The sequence below is a fragment of the Rhamphochromis sp. 'chilingali' genome, assembly GCF_963969265.1.
Source record: "Rhamphochromis sp. 'chilingali' genome assembly, chromosome: 9".
In the NCBI taxonomy this organism is placed as follows: domain Eukaryota; kingdom Metazoa; phylum Chordata; class Actinopteri; order Cichliformes; family Cichlidae; genus Rhamphochromis; species Rhamphochromis sp. 'chilingali'.
Genome location: NC_137936.1, coordinates 36,916,693 through 36,936,358, shown reverse-complemented (window position 1 = coordinate 36,936,358; position 19,666 = coordinate 36,916,693). Strand labels below are relative to the sequence as shown.

At 40.7% G+C, this 19,666-nt stretch overlaps 1 protein-coding gene across 1 annotated transcript; it reads left to right on the top strand.

Moving 5' to 3' along the window:
* Window positions 1–1,141: 1,141 nt before the first annotated feature.
* Window positions 1,142–18,493, top strand: rbl1 (retinoblastoma-like 1 (p107)). The gene is made up of 22 exons (XM_080891296.1): window positions 1,142–1,426; window positions 3,548–3,681; window positions 4,042–4,245; window positions 4,968–5,032; window positions 5,207–5,335; window positions 5,807–5,970; window positions 6,121–6,185; window positions 6,275–6,434; window positions 6,968–7,134; window positions 8,286–8,398; window positions 8,622–8,725; window positions 9,036–9,173; window positions 9,434–9,598; window positions 10,313–10,463; window positions 10,546–10,773; window positions 11,148–11,338; window positions 11,930–12,106; window positions 12,756–12,827; window positions 12,928–13,015; window positions 14,187–14,338; window positions 14,433–14,597; window positions 15,601–18,493. The coding sequence occupies exons 1-22, from the start codon at window positions 1,265–1,267 to the stop codon at window positions 15,793–15,795; spliced, it is 3,189 nt and encodes a 1,062-aa protein (XP_080747422.1). The 5' UTR covers window positions 1,142–1,264; the 3' UTR covers window positions 15,796–18,493.
* The last annotated feature ends 1,173 nt before the right edge of the window (window positions 18,494–19,666 follow it).

Genomic DNA, 19,666 nt, shown 5'->3' with positions numbered 1-19,666 from the left:
CAAAGAAGGTAACTGTCTGTCTTTGTTTCAGTGTAATCTATCAGAATAGGAAAAACAGCAATGTGACCTGCAGTGTAAAGTATTTATTTCATTTTATGCAGGTTAAATGTCGCATCTGTTCTGCGGAGCTTTCTTACACAAACAAAAGCACCTCCTCAATGTTTAGGCATTACAGAGCCAAACATGAAAATGAGGAGACAAACACACCGAGAATAACACAGGTAGGCCTATATAGACATTGAGCAGCATTATCATCATTTTTTTTTTCATAAATATATGTTTTATTATTTTGAAATCAAGCATCTAGGAAGACTGTTTTTGACCAGGCAGTCCTGAATTTTTTTATTTATTTTTTTTATAAAAGACAATCCCTTAGTATTGTGGAGAGTGTTGGAGAGAAACATTCCAAGATCAGAGGATCCTTTAACGTACTGGGGAAATAGGAAGACATCTTATCCGAACCTTTTCCACCCGGGTTTACAGTTTTTGTGTACCCCAGCTCCATCTGAGCCCTATGAGCTGAGGAAATGGTGTCCAAAAACGCAATGGACTGAATGCAAAAACATTGGATGAACTTGTTTTTCTGAATAGAAATTTATAATAAACTCTGAGTCAAATACATTTAAATGGGTAATGTTACATTCACAATACCTTCATTTTAATTTTCACTTAATGTCATTCACAATATATTTTAAAGATGTCTACAATATTTGCAATGTAAAAAATATAAAATGATTCCATGGAAAGTACAATACCTCACAGTGTATACAAGTATGACTAGGTCATTGAATCAGTGCCTGTTGTGAGTCTCAAGTAAGTTGCCTGCAATGATACTTAAAGTCCAGCAGGTGACAGTATGGAGCAAAACAGCAACACTGTGTCGACACAGTATCGATACAGTTTGGGGAATGTGCTGAAACGCTTCACGAGGCCTCATCTACCCATCACTACCAATAATCAAAATTTAAAATAAATTAACTGAACATTAATTTGCTGAAAGCAAAGAGCCAGAGCGTCTGCTGAGCACGAGCTTTCAGCTTGTGACAGGGGGTTGGGCGAACAGCTCAGGACCGACGCTCCCCTCGCCTCTGATTGGTCCGGGTCGTGAAGTTTTCGCGCCAACGCGCTGCATTGTGGGGGACTGATAACGGAAGTTGTTGTGTCCTGAACAAGTTGGTGGGCTGTGTTGTTTGGCAGTGGGAAAGAGGGGCGCTGTGTTTTGGTTTTTAGATTTGAACTCAGGTTGAAATTATACCTGTCGCGGATGCGGGGCGAAGAGTCTTCGGATTCGGAGTCGAGCAGGATGGAGGAGAGCTCGGTGCGGAGGAGTTTGGAGACGTTGTGTCAGGAGCTGAACATGGACGAACAGACGGCCACAGAAGCTATGGACAACTTTACTGCCATATGGAATACATATACTCTGGAGGTGAATAATGTCCTCTAAATAGTCAGTAGCTGTTTATTGAGTCAGACTCCTGCTAAGCTCATTACTGTAGATTAATTTTCATGTGTAGTGAATGCTAGACCCGGACACGAATACAGCAGTTAAAGGGCTCTGTTTTTACTTTCCACGCTGGAGTCGCACCGGTTAGTCGATCGCCACTGTTTATGAACTAATTATATTGCCAGTAAAATGATCGTGCTGGTTTATTCCTGTGTCAGAGTCACCCCTGGTTTCAGCCTCTGTAATGCAAAAATACTTAATGTCCAAGGGAAGCTTTAGTGCTACAGCAGGTATCAGCTGGATCAAGCTAAATTTATACAATATAATAAACTAAAAATAGATGAGACTAAAGACAGCGTATATAGATTTATTTGGCATTTATTTTGTTGAGCTGTTGTTGTCATATGTTGTTTATTGTTTGGGTTGCTGTGATGGCGTGAGTTTCTGATAAAGTAGACACTAGAGTAATCGTAATGTTTTATTTATTGAATGTAACTACTGTCCAGAACCACAGTCTTTGGTCATATCAGGGTTTGGACTGAATAACAAAAAGGGGGAAACGTATTGTTACCACTGACCTTGGTCATGAATTTTTTTTAATAAACATAAAGACGCTTAACTTGTTTATGTCAAGCCTGTTCTTGTATACAGGGAGTGCAGAATTATTAGGCAAATGAGTATTTTGTCCACATCATCCTCTTCATGCATGTTGTCTTACTCCAAGCTGTATAGGCTCTAAAGCCTACTACCAATTAAGCATATTAGGTGATGTGCATCTCTGTAATGAGAAGGGGTGTGGTCTAATGACATCAACACCCTATATCAGGTGTGCATAATTATTAGGCAACTTCCTTTCCTTTGGCAAAATGGGTCAAAAGAAGGACTTGACAGGCTCAGAAAAGTCAAAAATAGTGAGATATCTTGCAGAGGGATGCAGCAGTCTCAAAATTGCAAAGCTTCTGAAGCGTGATCATCGAACAATCAAGCGTTTCATTCAAAATAGTCAACAGGGTCGCAAGAAGCGTGTGGAAAAACCAAGGCGCAAAATAACTGCCCATGAACTGAGAAAAGTCAAGCGTGCAGCTGCCAAGATGCCACTTGCCACCAGTTTGGCCATATTTCAGAGCTACCTTGTCCTTGCAAAGAAAGGTGGCTATATTGGTCGCTGATTTGTTTTTGTTTTGTTTTTGAATGTCAGAAATGTATATTTGTGAATGTGGAGATGTTATATTGGTTTCACTGGTAAAAAATAAATAATTGAAATGGGTATATATTTGTTTTTTGTTAAGTTGCCTAATAATTATGCACAGTAATAGTCACCTGCACACACAGATATCCCCCTAAAATAGCTAAAACTAAAAACAAACTAAAAACTACTTCCAAAAACATTCAGCTTTGATATTAATGAGTTTTTTGGGTTCATTGAGAACATGGTTGTTGTTCAATAATAAAATTATTCCTCAAAAATACAACTTGCCTAATAATTCTGCACTCCCTGTACTAGTGTGGGTGGGTAAAGCTGTGCAGTAATTTAAAGAGTGCTTGTGGTATAGGGATGCACCACTGATGAAATTTTAGATTTTTTTTATTCATTTAAATGCATACAATTCATGGCAATGTTGTTTATTGAAAATTAAAATGAAAAACAATAAATGGGAATTATTTGAAACCGTGAGTCATGCAAAGAGAGCCTACTCTGTGTAACTACTCCATGCTCTTAAACTTTGTTTCATTATTGTGTTCATTTCCTGTTTTCATGCTTGTCTTATTTGTTCTGTAAAGTGTCCTTGAGTGTTTTGAAAGGTGCTTTTAAATAAAATTTATTATTATTAAAACTTAAGTAGAATCCAAAAATTTAAACATGGATAAAAGCAGGAAAGGATATTTTTAAAAAACACAGACACACTCTTATAAGTATAATGTTGATTCCTAATTCATATTTATGAAGCTGTAACAGCAAAATGTTTTCTGATCAGTTTGATGTTTCTTGACTAAAAAGATGAATATGATTGTGCATCACGCAGCTGTTTGATCACAAAGCTTTCTGTTTATGTTATGTATCAAAGACAGATGTGTAAATGTTGTGTTGCTGTTTCTCTGCAGGGGGATGTTGTACACTGGCTAGCATGTTCGCTGTATTCAGCCTGCAGGAAGGGGTCCACTCCCACAGTGGGCAAAGGGCTGATGGAGGGAAACTGTGTCTCGCTGACCAGGATTCTTCGCTCCTCGAAACTCAGGTGAATCTCTGTCAGCTCTGCGCGACCTGACTGTGCAGTTTAAGAAAAATGTAGCAACTGATAAAGCAGTGAAAACATCAGTGTGCCGAATAAATTATGAGGTGGTAACTTACCTGGTTTTAGATGACTGATGGTGAAGAAAAGACTCAGATTCAGTGTCTTCTTTACAGATAACACAGAAAGTGAAAGATTTTTCTGTATTATCTGTAGAAAAATGTGACCATAAACGATGAATGTTTACAAACTGAAATCCTTTAAAAAGTGTGTTACAACATTTCCAGTTAAGTTTTAATGGGAGCCTATCCTCCATTGTTTTGTGTTTGAACATGTACACTTCTGCTTGTTCTGTCCCTTCCTCAGTCTGATCCAGTTCTTCTCCAAGATGAGGAAGTGGGCCGACATGTCCAAGCTCTCGCAGGACTTCAGGCTCCGAATGGAGCGCCTGGAACGCAACTTTGAGGTCTCCACGGTGATTTTCCGCAAGTTTGAACCCATCTTCATGGACATGTTTCAGAATCCGCAGGGAACCGACCCGCCACGGCAACCACGCAGCAGGAAGCACAGGTAACACACACGGAGCTGCTGGTCTAACCCTTGGTTAACATTCTTGTAAAGTTCTATAATATCTAAAGTATTAAGATTTAAGTTTGAAGGTGTTTGCTTTAAATCCTTCTGATGCCTGACTTTGCAGTGCAAATTATATTAAAGTACATTCAGTTTTCGACACTGCTTAGCTATAAATTTACTTACTATAGATTTAATTTTGTAGTGAATGTATTTTAGAGCTTCATGTAAAAAAAGCACCTGAGCAATAATAATGAAGGGATTCTCACTTTATTTAAATGCGTAGTTCCATGCTAAACATGGGCTGTCTTTAGCAGAAGCTTCTGTAAATTTCACAAATTCACTTTATTGGTGACTTTAAGCCCAGAGAGGACAGGACGTCCTTTTAGTCCTAAATTTCACTAATGCTGGTTAATTCATGTAGCCGTATGAACATCACAGAGGACAAATTCTCTTAAAAGCTCTCCTGTTTATCAGAGGTATGCTTTCCTCCTGTCAACAGCAGCTCATACCAGAAAGATAGAACACATTTGATTTTGGACACAGGGTCGTTTTTGTTTTGTTTTTTGTGATCTTGTCTCATACCATCTTTGCCTCTGGTTAGTTACTCTGACCACACACTTAGTCACCAGCCTTCAGTCTGGAAACGCAGAGATTTTATTCTCGTTGTCACATTTAGTCAATACACACAGCATGACCGTGTCCTCTCTCTGGGTCTGCAGGCGGCTGCCCTGTCACATCAGTGATGTGTTCAAGTTCTGCTGGACTCTGTTTGTCTACACTAAAGGTACCCACAACTAAGCTTGAAAGGACACTTTACATTTTCGAATAACTGATTTCACAAATAATTATGTGCTAAATTTTTTTCTCCGTTTTAGTTTCTTTAAATACAGCTACTAAAATAATTATTATTCATTACAGCCGTGATATATGATGTAACTGTGTGTTTCTGTTTGTGAAGGGAACTTCCGTATGATTGGGGATGACCTGGTGAACTCGTACCACCTGCTTCTCTGCTGTCTGGACTTGGTGTTTGGAAATGCTCTGCTCTGTGCCAACAGGAAAGACCTCATCAACCCGACGTTCAGAGGTGGGGGACCTGTGTGGTTGTCTCAAAGCGTTTTTAGACTAATTGCAAGACCGATTTTTAAAACTTTCAGTTATGTGTTATCTTTTCCACAATGCATTCCCAGAAAGCTCTACATTGATTAACTCCTCAGGTTTTTGTTTCCTAAACAGCTGATCATTGTTTACACTTTTACAGCTGTGATCAGAAATGTTACATCAGGGCGATTAATCACAACATGACAAATTCCTTTTATATGATCAGTGTTTTACGTTTGTACAGTGAGACACTGATTTGCTTCTCGGGAAATTCAGTTTGGGGAATAAACTCTGAGCAGCTGAGGATCACAAAATCTAAAATCAGGTTTTATCAAGCAGAAAATGTAATCTTAGGATCGAGTAGCTCAGAGTTTTCACTAAACCTGCTTTTTGGAACAGGCTGTTGTTGCTCCAGTACCCTCACAGTACATTGGTTCATTTGTGTGTCTGTGTGCAGGTCTGCCTGCTGCGTACCGTGCTGATGGACATATTTCCTCTGATGAGCCTCCTCCATGTGTGTTGGAGAGATTGTGCGAGCTCCACGACGGGCTGGTGGTGGAGGCTAAAGGCATCAAGCAGCACTACTTCAAACCTTACATACAGAAGCTCTTTCAGAAACAGGTGCATTCGATTTATCCTAAACACATGCATACATGTGTTTAATCATTACAGTTCTTTTCCAGCTTTTTTCATTATTTATTTTTAATTTTTTTCAAGCAGTAATTTTGTTTCCCTCCAATCTGCTGCTACCTCACATTTCTCACCAATCAGATCCTGAAAGGTCACGATGAGCTTTTGACTGAACTCTTGGATCCTCAGAACTTCATCGATAACAAGTGAGCAACAAGAGAACAGAAAACAGCTTGTGCTCTTCCCTCTTCTTTCTGTTTTAGAAATGTAGATCCATTTATGTGTGTGTTTGCAGTAAAGCCATAAACAGGGAGTATGAGGAGTATGTGCTGACGGTGGGAGACTTCGATGAGCGAGTGTTTCTGGGAGCCGATGCCGACGAGGAGATCGGAACTCCAAGGAAGATCGTTCAGGAGCCACCTGCCAGCCAACAGCTGCAGCAACATGTGGAGAAGGTAAACACACACACACACCATTAACAACACACACTGAAGGTATAGTCACCAACAAAAGATTTGAAACACCTGCCAGAAAATACCAGGTCACCAGTAAATCAAACATAAGACTGAGAAGAAAAAGTGATTTTCGATTTAAATAATCGAGGTTTTCATAATAAAGTGCGAGGTGAATGCAAAATCCATTTGATAAAGTTTGTATTAAAGCAACAATTATTGACCAATGTTAGTAAATTACTAAGAAAATAAAAGGAATAACAGGAAAACCACTGCTTTTACTTTTAATGTAGTTTAAATAAAGAATAAATGGGCCCAGCCCAGGATGAACTATTTTGTCTTTAAGCACGGATTTAAAAGCAGCCAACAAAGGAGTAGATCTGATATGAAGCAGCAATCTAAAGCTCAACTACAAAAAGTGTGATCCTTCTTTGATTCAAACCTGGATCAGCGAACTCAATAAAAAGTCACAGAGATGGAAAAAACCATTATGGTGTTACTTCAAGGAAATTTACTCTCTCCCTCTCTCTATGCAGTCTGCCTCTCTCGCCCCCTCCACCCCTCTGACCGGACGAGTGTACCTGAAGGAGAAGGACCTGCTCGTCACTCCCGTCTCCTCGGCGACACAGAGTGTCAGCAGGCTGCAGAGCATGGTGGCTGGTTTAAGGACGGCCCCCAGTGACCATCTGATGCAGATCTTCAAGTCAGTCTTTTTTCTTCTTTTTATTTGTCTTTGCAGAACTACAGCACCAGTGAAAGGGTGTCCAAACTTCAGACTCGTACTGTACTGTACTTATCTTGAGCATGAAAATAGTGAAAGGAATACATTTAAATTAGAGGAGAAAGACTGTATACTGTAGATTTAACAGTGTGAGTAAAGAGTAGAGGAAAAAGGAGAAAAAGTGATTCAATCATGATCATTAGTCTGTGGTTTTATGAGTAAAATTGTTTGACTCAGTCATTTTTAGTTTTTCTGTCAGGGTGTTTTGAGCAGGACTCTTTGATCCCCACCTCCTCTTGTCTGTAGAGTCTTTGAACCTTGTGGTGGGAGGGGTCAGAGCAATGTGGGGCATGTGCATGTAGTAGGAGTTTCTTAAATTGTTTATGAAATGCTACCATATGTAAGTTTCACCAGCATCCTGTTCCTACTCTACCATTTTGGACTCCAGTTGCTAGCTAATGAACTCAGTGTAGCAGGAAATGAACCGGTTTGTTTTGGTGTGATTGTGCCAGGAGGATTAGGATATCTGTTATCAGCTGCAGTGTAAGACACTGAAGCTGCGGTCCATTGTACTACACAATGAAAGGTGTCATTACTCAGCTGAATGATACTGTAGATAACTACAACATCACCCTGATTAGCCTGCAGGTAGGGAAATGTAAGATGAGAAAATCCTCATCTTGAAAAGCTTGAATTCTCAGACAGATTTTTAAAAAAGGCTAATATTTATTATTATTAGTAGTAGTAGTAGTAGTAGTAGTAGTAGTAATATTATTAAGTATTTAATATTTAGTGGCAATTCATGTATCATTTAAGAGAAATAAAAAAACAATAAGAGTTTGAATATTAGTGAAATGGACTGTAAGCATTCAGTTACCATGGATCTATTTTCATATATTTCTGAATCATTAAAAATCCTTTGAACATTTCTTTTGAGTCACAGTTACATCCTCCAGTAGATGAAAGCACAAGACATAACCAAGAATAACACAAGAGTTTACAGAAACAAATGTTACAATAATGCGCTTTTCATAAGACGCATGATCCTGAAACCAGTATCACTCAGTCCCTTTGTGGTGTTTTCTATACTCAGTAATGTAAAAACATTTGTTTTGCCTTTGTTCTTATTGAAGGTCCTGCTCCAGAGATCCCACAGAGTCCATACTGACCCGAGTGAAGACACTGGGACAAACCTTCAAAGAACATTACACCAACGACTTGGAGGACACGCCTGGCTCTCATATAGGTAGAACACAGACGGTGGTTTGAGGAGAGGTGTCTTCAGTGTTTAACAGACGAGAGGTTTTTGGTGATGACTAATGGAATCTCACTGTTGTGCACTTTTCTACTCCGATCACTGAATCATTTTTCTGCAGTATGAATTAAAATAGTATTAATTAAACTATGCTGGCTGTCAGACTCACCAAAATCCCTGTAAAGCATAAATGAATGTGTGTCTTTTGTTCCAGACTTTGCAGAGAACCGTCTAAAGCTGGCTGAGATCCTCTACTACAAGATCCTGGAGAACGTCATGGTCCAGGAGACCAGACGGCTGCCTGGCAGAGACATGAGCGTAAGCAGCAGTCAGAGCGTGTTTCATACAATAATGAGCCACTCGCATACCTGTGGGTATAATTAAATATAAATTTATGTTGCGTAGTAGCATCAGACTCAGTGTTTCTCACTCATATGTCAGTCACAAAAACGATTATGCAGTTGTCAACTACTGGATGAGATGCACGGATCGAAGACGCAGCTAATTTATATCGAGCACCCCCAAAACCCGGGCAGCAAGCCAGACTGTAGTGAAAACACAGAAGAATGCTAACACAGATGTCTGTAGAGTCTCTGGCTCAAGTTTAAAGGTGTGTTTGTGTTGTCAGGTTTTGCTGGAGCAGGATATCTTCCACTGTTCCCTGATGGCGTGCTGTCTGGAGGTGGTGCTGTTCGCCTACAGCTCCCAGAGGACCTTTCCTTGGATCATCAGTGTCTTCAAACAGGTTCCTTTCTACTTCTTTAAGGTAATAGACGTTTAGAGCACACGCGCACACACACACACAACCTTTGCTGAATAAAGGGTTAAAAAAAAAAATATCTAGACCACTAAAATCAATTTCCATCTGTGTTGCATCTGCTTAAAGTCATTAAACCAGATGCAGTACAGATGTTTAAATGAACAGCTCCTGTTTCCGGATTGATGAGTAAATAAAACCTGTCCTCTCCCCAAGCAGTTTGGGGTTTTTCACCACTCTGGATTGATTTAGTGTGTTTGTGTGCACAGGTGATCGAGGTGTTTATCCGCTCCGAGGAGGGCCTGTCCAGAGACATGGTGAAACATCTGAACTCCATCGAGGAGCAGGTTCTGGAGTGCAGGGCGTGGACCACAGACTCTGCCCTGTGGAGCGCCTTGCAGGCTGCAGGGAACAAGGTTCCCACAGTGGAGGAGGTCAGAGGAACACACATAATCCATAATAATTATAATATTGATAAAAACCTCCAAACTGTCTAGAAATACAAGCTCTCTCAATGTGCTTTGCATAATTTGTCTCTAAAGGCTCAAATAGAAATTTTAATAAACATAAAATGTCTCAAGTCTAATTTTTCATCATAAAGAGGATCAGTCCCATAAACACGATACTGGTGAAGACTATGAGGCCAAGAGGCAAGTGAAGAAAGATTTACATAGGAAATCACTGAAGTGGGAGCTATTAGACTAATTTCCAGCTTCATAATTTTATCTTTGGACTCTACTGGAGCAGCTTTGCATGAATCACATGTTGAGAACTTGGTGCAGCTCCTGAGATCATCAATTGTATGGGGGAAAAATGTTACTTTTTCTGTAACTGTCAACTTTCAAGTTGAAAAAACATTTACCATTCATATCATCCACAAATATGAATTTGTCTGAATCACAACATGAAATTTCCCTCTTTTTTTTTTTTTTTTATCTGAAAGTGTTAGATAATACAGTATTAGATAAGAGCATATCAGATTCAGGAAGTTGGGAGTGCACAGTGCAGTTGAAACGCATAACTAACAGGTGGGCGGGGCTTGTGTGTCACTCTAATTGATATGAAGAGCCAAGAGTAGGAAAGAAAAACATGTAAAACTCTGTTTAGAGAAGTCTTCAATAAACACTAAATCTCATCTCTTTCTGCAGGTGAATTTTTCCTCCAGTCTTGACACAGGTTCTGCTTCTGGATCTTGTTCTGTCAGTGGAGGGCAGTCCCACCTGCCCATGGTGGCCCTCTCACCCATCATCCATCCCCGCATCAGGGAGTTCAGGTCCGGCCTGGGCAGCGCCCGTAAAGGTGGGTCTCTAAGCCGGGCGGGTCTTCAGGTTGTTTTTGTAACTTAATGTTAAATTTTTTGTTTTCTCTTCACCTCTTCCAGATGTGCCTCCCTCTCCACTGTCCGTACATGACAGGTACAGCTCTCCTGCAGCTGGCAGCGCGAAACGGCGTCTCTTCGGTGACGACCCACCAGCTCCGTCACCAGGCCTGAACGCCGGCTTAAGCCCAATGTCCTCTCCAGCAAAGAGGCTGACCTTTGGCACAAGCAGCACCCTGAAGATCGCAGGACAGGGGACACAAACCACCGTCCTGAGTATCCCACTGCCAGGTGCTTACACCTTACACCATTCCTGTTTCACTGTTGTCATGGTTACATCATCAGCCAAAACAGGATAAAATTACATATTTTTTATTTATTTCCTTTTTTAAACCTCCCTGGCACTGAATAAGCTGAACTGCCACCAAAAACAGAGACTTGGAGCATTCGCATTTGCATTTCTTTACACAGAGTATTCAGGCTCCATACAGAAGAAGGTCAAACCCTCAAACTGAGACGGTGTTAGTACCTTGCTCTGATGCTGGACATGGATTTAAGCCTCTATCCCTGACATGCTGATAGTTTTCTTTGCTAAAATAAGTCCACATAAACGTTCAGGCAGTTGGTTTTTCCTGCTAAACATCTGTTTGTGGGAATATCTGCAGGTACAAATAACACTGACCGCACCATCACGCTGATCCCGGTTCAGCCGTGTGATTCTTCTGCTCCCATCACGGCTCAGTTCCTGCTGACCGCCTCCCCGAGCCGGCCCACCGCCGTTGCCACGACCTCTGATACCCAAGCAGGAAATGGACGACCGAGACGCACAGGATCACTCGCTCTCTTCTTCAGGAAGGTACAGACTGTGAAAGGAGTGTGACATTTTACGACAGGCTGGTTTCATAAAAATCTCTAGTTATAAATTTAAGAATTTAGAATTTGATATTGTTATGTTTCTATAACCTGATCACTCTACTCTTTTTGTCTGGGAAAGAAACGCGTTAATAAATAAACCTTAAAATGTGCAGAACATAATACAGGTTCCAGTTTAGATGATAAACATCCCACTAAAGCTACAACCAACAATTCAGATTTAATCTCTTGATTTCTTTTTCCTCCTTCCCGCTCAAAAAAAAACAGAGCCCTTTTTTTATTTGTATTTTTGTTCACATAAAATGTCTCTTTCAGATCTTTGATCAGAACTTTGTATGTCATGCATTACACTGGTGGTTAGAGTAATACAGTTTCATTCTCTCTGAATATGAAAATAAGTAAGAACTAAATACTTTTCAGTTTTAAGATGTTTACTCGAGTAACATGAGCTGCATTAGCCACTGCCCTCCATACATTTATCTTTGACATTTTATTTTTCTACTTGTACAGCAGCTGGAAATGATGAATTATGAAATTTGCAGGACATATAAATCTCGTCCCTCTGCCCTTGCAGGTGTATCACCTGGCTAGCGTACGTCTGAGGGATTTGTGTGTGAAGCTGGACATCTCGTCCGATCTGCGAGGGAAAATCTGGACTTGTTTCGAGCACTCTCTGGTCCACTGTACCGATCTGATGAAGGACCGGCACCTCGACCAGCTGCTGCTGTGCAGCATTTACATCATTTCCAAGGTGAGAACCTGGAGAAAAGCTTCACATTTAATTAAGAAGAACGTATGGCAGCTGTTTTTAAACCGCCTGAGGCTGCTGCGCTGGCTTGCTGGGAAATGTCTTTCTGGCATTTTAGCACTGTTTTCTAATTTCTCAATCATGATTTTTCTCCTCGGAGGGAAATGTGTTTCTGACAGCTGCTGTGACCAGCGACCTGTGCAGGAAAACCAGGCTGAGTCAGCCAGAGAAAAGCAGACAGTTTATTCACAACATTTTATCCTTTAGCTGTCTTAGCTGTCAGTATAGTTTCTCCGATGGAGAATACATTTAATACATGCAGGCTGTTACTAACCTTGCAAATGAAGCCCAGCTGAAAGTTTGAGCAGCATCAACTGTGTCACATCATCGCAGTAGTGTGTATGTATCCTGTTCATTTGTTCTTTTCATAATTGAGCCCAAGTTTCTTTTCCACTGCTGGAAATTCAACTACTAGAACAAAAGAAACATGTGCTTGTAGTAGAGGTAAGGATACCTGAGTTTAGAATCACCTGTGTATTAACGTGATATTTCTCCAGAACAACTTACTAGAAGGAACAGGGCGTCTAGTTTAAGAAATCAATTTTGTTTGTACATCTCTTGACTCCTTCCTTCCTTCCTTCCTTCCTTGTAGATCACCAAAGACACTCACACCTTCCAGGACATCATGAAATGTTACCGCAGCCAGCCGCAGGCCAACAGCCACGTGAGAAACCCCTTTAACACAAGCTAATTACTGATTCTCTTAATCAGTAATGTTATGTTTGTAGAGGCTCCACTCTTACACTCTGTGTTTATACATGTAGGTGTACCGCAGCGTCTTACTGCGTCGCACTCCCAGAGAGCAGGTGGCTGATGAAAACATGGAGGTGGATCCTGTTTCAGGTGGAGAATGTAAGCTCTCACAGACATATGTTTCATAATGACTTGCTTTAATGTAGCATCAAAGCAGCAGTGTTTATTGGCAGCCGTATTTCATGAACATTTCTAATCAGTTGTTGCATTTAAAAACTGGCAGCATCTTCTGCACAGCAGTTTGATATCTGAATTTAACCTTTTAAGATGTTTGAGGTTAGTCAGGGATTCTCTATTATTTATTTATGTATTTGTACACGCTGAAAGCTTCAGGTAAACTTGTGACTTTTTACAGATGGCGCTCTGATGGCTGACACATTATCCATCTTTTTTTATGCTTTTCATCAGACATATAGTCTATAGTGTTATCTTCAGGGGAATAAAAAATATACATGTATTAGCTGAGAACATCCATCTGTGTGTATTCTACCACCTCCATCTGCCCCAGCAGCCGACACTCATGCTGTACAAACATAAAATACTTAAACTGCAGTAGATAAATCTGACTAAGACCTGGAAACGTCTCAGATTCTCAAACTGTCTCAACTGAGCTCCTCCTTCCAGACACCGTCCATAGGAAGTGCACTGGTGACTTCCCACAGCTGAAGCTCTCTGGCTTCACTCTCCCCTCACTCATGCACAACACCCAGCTAGACTTCATCTCCTCTACCTAAAGCACCTACTCCTTCCTCCCCACCTGGATCAGGCAGTTCCCCCTTTTCCAGCTGAGAACCTACAGCCTTAGATTAACTGAGAGAAATGCTAATTAGCTTTAAAATTATCAGAATCAGAATACTTTTATTTCAGTTATGGTCCCATATTAGGACTCATCAGAGGGGATTTGACCAGTCTAATTCTGGGGCACGAGTGCTTTGAAAATATGCACGAAAACGTCCCAATAAAGAAAGAAATAGAGAAATGACAAAGTTGTTTTAATACATGAGGAAAAACACGACATCGAGTATGATCAGACCGAAGGAGGAGATACTAGAGCTTGTGTTATGCCACCCAAAGTAAAAAATTGATTCAACCCACTATTTAGGTATATGACAGGAAGAGGAAACAGTGGAGGGAAATTAACGATGTAGTTAAGTGATAGAAAAGCAGGACTTTAAGCAGCTGGCTGAAAAGCTGATGATATGAGGAAGGAAAAAGTGGTGCTCGATATTTGATAAATTACTCAAAACCGTTAATTTGCTTTTCTCTTCAGCTGCAGAGAAAACCAATCAGCACTCGGGAAACTTAAACTGCAGCCAATCAGGAGGGGAGGAGGAGCGTGGTGACCTCATCCAGTTTTACAACACTGTGTACGTCCTGAAGATGAAGAGCTTTGCTCTGCGATACGCCACCAGCGATAACCGGGTACGCTCCTGTCGTTACCTGTCTCCAAGGTAACGATATTATTGCGTGGGTGAATGTTTGTTCTTGTTTGACGTGGCTGTGTCGGTTCCTCCAGGCGGACGCTCCTCCTCTCTCTCCGTTTCCGTCGGTCCGGGCTCAGCCTCTGTCTCCTCGCCGGATCTCTCAGAGACACTCGCTCTACGTCTCCCCTCACAAGAACTCAGCAGGCTGTCTCACGCCGAACTCCTACACCTACAGGATAAACAGCAGCCCGTCTAAGGCAAGAACACACTGTCACTCACACACAGGCGCCAAAGAGTCTCTGTAACAGGACCGGGCTGTATCTGCGATAAAACACAATGTGCCGTTAGTTCTATAAGGTTGTAAAGGACGGCACATCCATCGAAGACTCTGAGCCAAATGGATGAAACAGTTCTGTGCTTCATAGCTGTTGTATCACTCGGCCTGATTGGGACACAGAAATGTGTTGTTTTACACTTTTCTCTGAAGTGTCTGTTGTTCAGTGTTGTTTAACTTCCCAAAACTTTTTAGTCATCTTTTTCGATTCACATTGTAGTGATGATTATATGCAGGCGCTTCTAATATTCTTGTGAATTTATAGTTGGGGGGTCTCTCCCCTTTCGCAATAAGTGCCCAGAAGCATTTCAAAGATGGCTGCAGAGTGGTGGGTTTTGCTTCTAAAAGACTGTTGTATTTAACCGTTTCAGCCGAGTAAGGTCCTGTAACTCCTAAACTTTCTGTTGATAATTTTAGTCTCATTTAAATCTTGGTCCTTGGTCTCATCAGTGTAATCAGTCATCATCTAGAACAAAGTCTTAAAAAGTGTTGATGGTCTGTAGAAACAGCCTCACAGTTTATTAAAAAAGTGTTTTAAACACTGCTCAGGATACATGAAAGGTTTTGTACTAGTTTGTTGTCGTTATCAATAGCTGTTTGTGTGTTGGGAGGGTGTTAAGAGCTCTGATGTACAGCTGGGACATAAATCCAGATTTACAAAAATCCTTCCAGGAAAATATCCTCTACAGATTAGATTTAAAAAAAAAAAAAACATTTATCATTCATATCATCCACAAATATGAATTTGTCTGAATCACACCATGAAATTTCTTTTTTTTTTCTTTTTTTTTTTTTATCTGAAAGTGTTAGATAATACAGTATTAGATAGTGAGAGTGCACAGTGCAGTTAAAACTCATAACTAACAATAATACACTATAAAAATAAAATGGAAGCAATTCTTCAGTGTGTCCTTTCCTCTCTGCAGGAGCTGTCAGACATCAACCGGATGATCCGGCAGGGCTGCGTGAGCAGGAAGAGAGCCTTCAACATGGAGGGGGACGTCATGATGTCGTCGGCATGCGACTCCCCGAGTAAGAGGGCGTGTCCGGAGAACGGCAGCAGCCCAGATGTGCTGCTGAAGCGCCTCCAGGATGTCGTGTCGGAGCGGCAGAGTCACTGATGGGCCGACAGAGGGACAGAAACTCAAACCTGAAACTCTGCCAGGAAAGTAATGAAGCATTAAGATTAACGGCTCCTCAGGTTCAAAAAGAAAAATCCAGCGACACACAGAGACGTGTTTGATTTCAGGAAACGTAAAGCTAAGGTGCCTGTTTTATGTCTCACATTTGATTTTAATCCAAGGGCACAAGACACCGAACGCACAGCGATATTGATGCTTTTCTTGTTTTATCCACAGCAAGTTGTAGTTCTGCTTCCTGTCTGTCGATCACATTGTTTGATCCACATCACGAAACAAAACTCACACAAGAGGCGAAACGCTCACTGAGAGTTGCGTTACGTCTTTGCACAGAGGTGCTTGTTATATTCGTGTTCAATCCTCGGTGTGACTCACGTTCAGTTCCTTTCAGTTTTAATCCCGCCCCTTTAATTTAATCAACCAATCCGCTTGAATCAGAGGTCCCGTTTTTTATCTTTGAGCTTTTAATTGTTCAGTTGCCTCCACTCAGACTTACTGCCAGTTTGTCCTAGTGGCCACCTGTAGTAATGCACCTGAAATTCCACAGGGAAAGGGTTTTTGCTTTCCCGCAAACCTCTGGAGAAAAAAAAAAAAAAGATGTGTAATGAGGTCGGTTTTAATTGTTCTGGTTTTAAATTTTGTTGATGGAGGGATTAATGTTTCTAAAATCGTTCCTAGCAGCTGAAAAATCTGTGTGTGCCTTAGATACATGTAGATCCCAAATCGGGGCTTACACGATGCATCCCTGCTGCCGCCGTCTTATTCAGGAGGTCTGACTGACTTTGGATCACATTATTATACTAAACAGCAAAGTTGTTTTTCAGCTCTGTGGTGTTCCAAAGAAACAGATGCTAAATCAAAGCACCAATTATATATATTTCTTTTTTTCTTTTTAACAGATTTTACTGTTTGAGAAACATGTTTGATTAGATAACAATAAGTAATCCTTCCTCTAATCTGACTTTTTGTTTAAATCAATGTCCTGGCATTATAATAAGCTAATGTTGGCTTATGTCAGGAAGGATAAACACCTTTTATAATACTATTATGAAAGCTGTGCTACAAGTCTTATTATGACATATAAAGGATGTTAACTGGCTCGTCAGCTGTGGTCATCCTAAATTACCCGGTCGAGCGTTAAAAAGTTAAATATGTAGCTGGATATATAAATATGTTAACCTGCACTGCGTTGTTCACATAACTGCTGATCTGTGTGCAGATTCCTAAAAGATAAAGTCAGAAGACTATCGTGGACTCCAGCTCTTCAGACTGAATCCCTCGTCTGCAACTTTCATGTAAAGTACTTGACAGGAAGATAAACTGGATTCAATGATGGAGAAGTCCCACTTTTATATTTAACATCAAAACAGAGCTGAAAATAATCAGCTATGATTCTAAAATTTGGTAAACCTATTCAAGCGTTTGTAACTGCTTGAAAATCAGTTGAAATTTCAGCAAATTCTGATGATTTTTAATTATGCATAGGCCTCTTCCTTCACAGACGTAAAGCATTAGAAGCCCAGAGCCTCCTGAACAATATGGCGGCCTTGTTCTTGCATTGCTTCACTCAGTAACAGCGATCGGTGTAGCGTCTGTGTCAATGGACTCTGTAAGCCAAGCGGTAACTTGTCATTCTCAGGCGAGCGTGAGGCATCTCCATGGAGTCGTTCACAGTCGCAGTCCCACCTAAAAACAGACAAACTGTGGACTCTGCCTGTAAACTGAGCCTGGTGGTGATCATCTCATTTATTACAGTCGCCAGCTGAGCATCACATGCAGCCAGCTTGATGACATGTCTGGGGTCAGACGTTGGTCTTTAAGCAGCTGTAGTAGCAGACTTTGTTTTTCAGTGTGGCGACAGCTGTTTGCGTGTTTGTGACTCAGCACTTTAAAACTCTCTTTCATACTGCAGGAATTACCTTTCTTTGTTTTAACAGACTCAAAGAATATTTGATATTTGGAGTATCTAATCATCCACACCTCTCATACATGATTTCCAAAACAAACAAAATATAAACACCTTCTCTTCTTTCAGAGAAATCTGATGTGAACACTTTTTGATTCAGAGAGCCTTTATACATGAGTTTTCAGGGTCAGACCTCTCAGCCTGTCTGTGTTGGTGCCTTTTTTGTACATATGCAAATAAATAACAGTATTAAGGAAAATAAGTGGAGAAAAGGAAACGCAGAAGTATCTGAAACCTTTTTCAGATGTCTGAAATAGTTGAACGTCTAAACCGTGTATCGTTTCCTTGAGATGATGTCTTTCACTACACTTCCTGCAGATGTCTCCTTTTTGTTTGGAGACTTGATTTCTGTGGAGAAAATGTCTTTTATTAGTTTTAATGTTTCTTTTTATTTTGTGGTTTGAACCATGTTGTGCTGTAATTACAGGTGTTCTGCTCGGCTGAAGCAGCATTTTTGTACGCAGGTGTGTAGTATCTACACTCGACTTTATTCTATGATGTGTTAGAAATCAGTCTCTCAGCTTCTACCTACCGTGGCTTTTTCATAATTGCTAAAAAAAAAAAGTTTTGTAAAATAAACATTTAAAAGGTGTTGAGTTGTTTTATGGAAGGCCTTAAAAACACTGATCGATGGGCGTCGCCCGTCATCTTCAGTGATATTTGTATTTTCTACAAATAGTCAAGTTTTGTATAATAAAACTCTTCATTGTGAAATTTAGCTTTCATGTGTCCCCCTTATTTCATTTTTTTTAATTTTCTTTGGTGAAAATATTTTTAAAAATAATTTAAAAGTGAATTCTTGACTTTTCACATCACTTGGGGGGGTGATCAGTACCATGAAGGTCCTGGGTGAGTGGCCACCGGGCTGCTGAGGCCTTTCTGGGTGGAGTCTCCCTGCACCGCCGTGGTTTTTCTCCGGCTTCTCCCACAGTCCAGACCTGATGTTAGGTTAACTGGCCCGAGGACAGCTGGGATAGGCTCCAGCCTTCCTGTGACCCTAAATTGAATAAGTAGAAGAAGAGTGATGGATGACTGGATAATGTAAGTTGAGGCTCCTGAAAACCACTAAATGGCCCTTGTGGTGAGGTTCCACTGGTCAGGAAGTGACCACACTTCAACTGTTATTTGGTAGATTCAGTTTTATTCTGTAACTCAAGACATCACTTGTTCACTTTTTCTGTTTTCATATATTCATTGTGATTTTCTGATGATTTGCTGAGATGCGGCATATTTTTCTTCTTTGTCCTCCGGGCTCGCATGCTGAGACAATGTCTGACATTTTGATCGGCTCTAAAGTGAACACCGCAGGCCGGGCACTTTAGGTAAAAGCCAGACTTTACAAATGCCAGTGAAAGCAGAGAAGACTGTCGTCACAGGTTAAGTGCTGGCTGCCCACTCTTTTCTGAACAGGGAAAATTTTGAGTCAACACCAAACCGCACGCTGTGCAGATTTCAGCAGAAATCGAAGAAACTACTGCAAAGAAAAGGAAAGACGGGGGAGAATGTAGTTCTTATGGAGTGAAGCTGGTGGGGGTCTTTTTTTGGGCAGAGGAGAATATAACAACGTGACTCACTTTGAGTCTCAAAGGGGGAAAAAAGTGTATATATTTCCGTGAGATGAACCAGTTCATCAAAGGATGGCTACCAAACAGAAAAGCAGCTGAAATAGCCGTTCAGGCTCTTGTTCTTGAGGTTAACAGTGCTTTGCGCCTTGTTTTTAATTCCATTTATGGTGGTTTCTCTTTGACAGACCTTGACAATCATAAATCTATCATCTCTTCAAATTCCTGACTGGGTTAAATGTTGCCAAGTTTGTTTTCGTTTGCAAATATTAAGCTAAACTCTTTGAATAAGAGATAAAAGTCTGCGCTTCAATCACATCTTAAT